Source organism: Etheostoma spectabile, unplaced genomic scaffold, assembly GCF_008692095.1.
Source record: "Etheostoma spectabile isolate EspeVRDwgs_2016 unplaced genomic scaffold, UIUC_Espe_1.0 scaffold272, whole genome shotgun sequence".
Taxonomy (NCBI): Eukaryota; Metazoa; Chordata; class Actinopteri; order Perciformes; family Percidae; genus Etheostoma; species Etheostoma spectabile.
Genome location: NW_022605576.1, coordinates 1,684,474 through 1,688,022, shown reverse-complemented (window position 1 = coordinate 1,688,022; position 3,549 = coordinate 1,684,474). Strand labels below are relative to the sequence as shown.

The window sequence follows — 3,549 nt, the reverse complement described above, 5'->3', positions numbered from 1 at the left end:
TGATTTTGCTGCTGTAACACCGAAATTTCCCATTTTTCTTGGGATCAATAAACATCTAACTATCTATACCCATCTACCTAGTAATACACCCGCCTCTTCAACTACCACTACACCACTGCATGGTACCATGTATCAATCATTCAATCAAAATGTATTTATATATGTAGCACTTTATAGCAACCAGCAGGTATCCAAAGGGCTTAGTATTAGAAACACATGTCATACAATAGAAAGAATGAACATAGAAAACCGTAAAATCAGAAAAGGTTACAAAGAAACAGAAGAACGAAGTTGTCACACCACTGCTATGTATTTATATATCTCATAAAAGCAGACCTTCCCATGTTATTGTTACAAGCAGCTTTAGATGATAAATGGGATATTTATCAGAATTGTTTCTCACCAAACCTCCATATTTTTCTTTCTTTCATGAAGCACTGAGTTTGTCCGAGTTCTCTTGTCTTAAGGACATATTTGAAACTTACAATGTTAAGGCGTTCACCAGAGGACAATTCTTCAGAGGACTGATAAGTAGTAGTAGTAGTAGATTTATTTATTTGATTAGGACGATGCACGTTAACATTTCTGTCTCTAGTCACCTAGCACGCATGTGTTTAAGTGCACGATATCTATTGATAACAGGTGATTAGTGGTCTGAACGTATACCCCATGTACATTTAATAGCTTTATTAGTACATAATGTAGTCTCACCGAAATGACGTCACGTATAATTGGTTTCCCGGTTATGCAACACTTACTCTGGGGAAAAAAAAAGCTTTTGCATAATTTTGGGCAGCATTTTCAAATATATATTCAAAACTCAATAGTTTTGTGTTTCCAAAAGGACACTGAAACACTTACAGTATTCATTTCAAGCAGGTACAGAGGTTCAATTCAATTTTAGTTATAGTATCAATTCATAACAAGAGTTATCTCGAGACACTTAGAGTAGATCTAGACCGCTCTATAATTTACAGATAGAGCAAGTCTAGACCGCTCTATAATTTCAGATAGAGCAGGTCTAGACCACTCTACAATTTACAGATAGAGCAGGTCAAGACCACTCTACAATTTTACAATATTAAAGAGGTCTAGACACTCTACAATTACAGATAGAGCAGGCTAGCCCACTCTAGTAATTTAAGATAGAGCAGGTCTAGACTCTCTATAATTACAGATAGAGCAGGTCTAGACCACTCTATAATTTCAGATAGAGCAGGTCTAGACCACTCTATAATTTACGATATGAGCAGGTCTAGACCACTCTATAATTACAGATAGAGCAGGTCTAGACCACTATAATTTCAGATAGAGCAGGTCTAGACCAACTCTACATTAAAAGGATAAAGAGGTCTAGACCGCTCTACAATTTACAGATAGAGCAGGTAGACACTCTACAATTTAAGATAAAGCAGGTCTAGACCGCTCTATAATTACAGATAGAGAGAGGTCTAACCCTCTATAATTTAAGATAGAGCAGTCTAGACTCTTATAATTTACAGATAGAGCAGGTCTAGACCACTCTATAATTTAGATAGAGCAGGTCTGAACACTCTCTAATTTACAGATAGGCAGGTCTAGACCACTCTATAATTTACAGATAGAGCAGGTCTAGACGACTCTATCGATTTATAGAGCAGGTCTAGACCACTCTCAATTTACAGAAAGCAGGCTGACACACTCTATCAATTTACAGATAGAGCACGGTCTAGAACCACTCTATAATTTACAGATAGAGACGTCTAGACTCTCTATAATTTACAGATAGAGCGGTAACTTAAGACCAACTACTCTAATTTACAGATAGAGCAGGTCTAGACACCGTAGTCTACAAATGTACAGGGATATAGGAAGGCAAGTGTCTAGAGACGCCTCTAACAATGTATCAGAACGGGTAGAGCCAGGGTGAGGGACCCGTGGCTCTGCTGCTAGACGCTATCGCTAATTTACAGACTTCAGACGCAGCGTCTAGACCACTCGTGATAATGTTCAGTTAGACGACGAGAGGGTACTAGCACCACTCTATAATTTACAAGGACCCAACAGTTCTAGTAGTTCTAGTAGTGGACTGCCCTGCCTATCTCTAGTTTTATGAAATTCATGATTATATGGTAAATTAATCTGACGATTATGAAGAGAAGGGGTGCCGTGTCTGCGGTTATACACCCTCCCCTGCCGGTCTAGAGTGTGTAGAAGTGTGTTGGTTGGCAGCACACAGCGTCTGATTCCCTTAATTTCTCCCAAACTGAAGATCAAATAGCACATTTACATTTATTTCTTTACCCCCCATACAGGTGGTGGCATGTCACCGACACTTGGCCTCATGTGTCGGGGGTTGCACGGACAGCTTGCAGCTGCGGGATGAGTTGCGTCGAACGCGAGAAAAGGCCCTAACGTTGGCCGGATCCATCTGTCATCATCTGACCTCGCATCTCCGGAACAAGAGCCTGCCTGAGGGGCAGCGGAAGGAGATGGAGCTCCTGTGGGTGGCCTTCTCCTCCAGCCTAGAGCTCCTCCACGTTGACCTGTGCAAAGTTTTCAACATCAGTGACATCTTCTCTCTAGCCAACACGGTTGCCCTGGTGCAAACTGGCCTACAAGGTACATTACAGCCCTGTACTTTACTCTGAGTACACTGATTGTGTATTAAATAGTATTTTAGGAGGTGGATTAGTCAAGGAAAGCACACAATGTGTCCAAAAAAATGAAAACTCTGGAAGAAATACAACAAATAATAATGTCATCTACAAAATGACACTCCCGAGTGTAGCAGTGGTGGAATGTAACTAAGTACATGTAACCAAGTACTCCAATTAAGTACTAATTTAAAGGTATACTTGTAATTTACTTTTCTTTTCATGCCACTTTTCTACTTCTCCTCCGCTACATGCACACTTGTCTGACAGCTTTAGTTACTAGTTACTTTCCACATTAATATTTTTGCACCCAAAACATGTAGTTTATAAATGCAATGTTTTATTATATATTAAACTACTCAACAATGAATACATAGGCGTACAAGTCCAGCTGAATGATTGGCTGATTAGACACTTAGAACTGTTTGGATCGTTTCCAGTTTCTAACGTGAGGATTTTTTCCTGCATTGGGTACTTTTACTTTTAATACTTTAAGTACATTTTTCCTGATTACACTTACATACTTTATACAGGACTTTTACTTGCAACAGAGTAGTTTTTTACAGTGTGGTATTGGTATTTACTTGGTATTTACTATACTATACTGTACTTCTAATAGATGTTCGGAGTATTTTGAAACAAAACGAGACTAGCTCGCCCCTCCCTCCTCCTCATCCTGTCCCCTCCCTTCTGTGCGCCCCGCACTAACCCCCCCCCTCAAATGCTTCTCGTCGGTTACTGGCTGGAACACTGTGTGTGTATGCTTCGTGGTGCAGGTGGGCACAGTTTGTTTTTCTTGCTGTTTGCAGACCCTGGGCTGTCTACAGACGCCGCATTTTTTACAGTGTGTTCAATGGACAGGCAGCTAGCAGATAGTGAGGAGATGTTTTTTGCAGTGTGTTCTGGGGACAGG

At 40.3% G+C, this 3,549-nt stretch overlaps 1 protein-coding gene across 1 annotated transcript in view; it reads left to right on the top strand.

The window, feature by feature from the left end:
• Positions 1-3,549, top strand: part of rgs9bp (regulator of G protein signaling 9 binding protein) — an 8,210-nt gene that overhangs the window by 1,858 nt on the left and 2,803 nt on the right. The window contains exon 2 of the mRNA XM_032510825.1: positions 2,295-2,601. Within this exon, the coding sequence (XP_032366716.1) occupies positions 2,295-2,601 (307 nt within the window). The remainder of the gene's footprint in view (positions 1-2,294; positions 2,602-3,549) is intronic.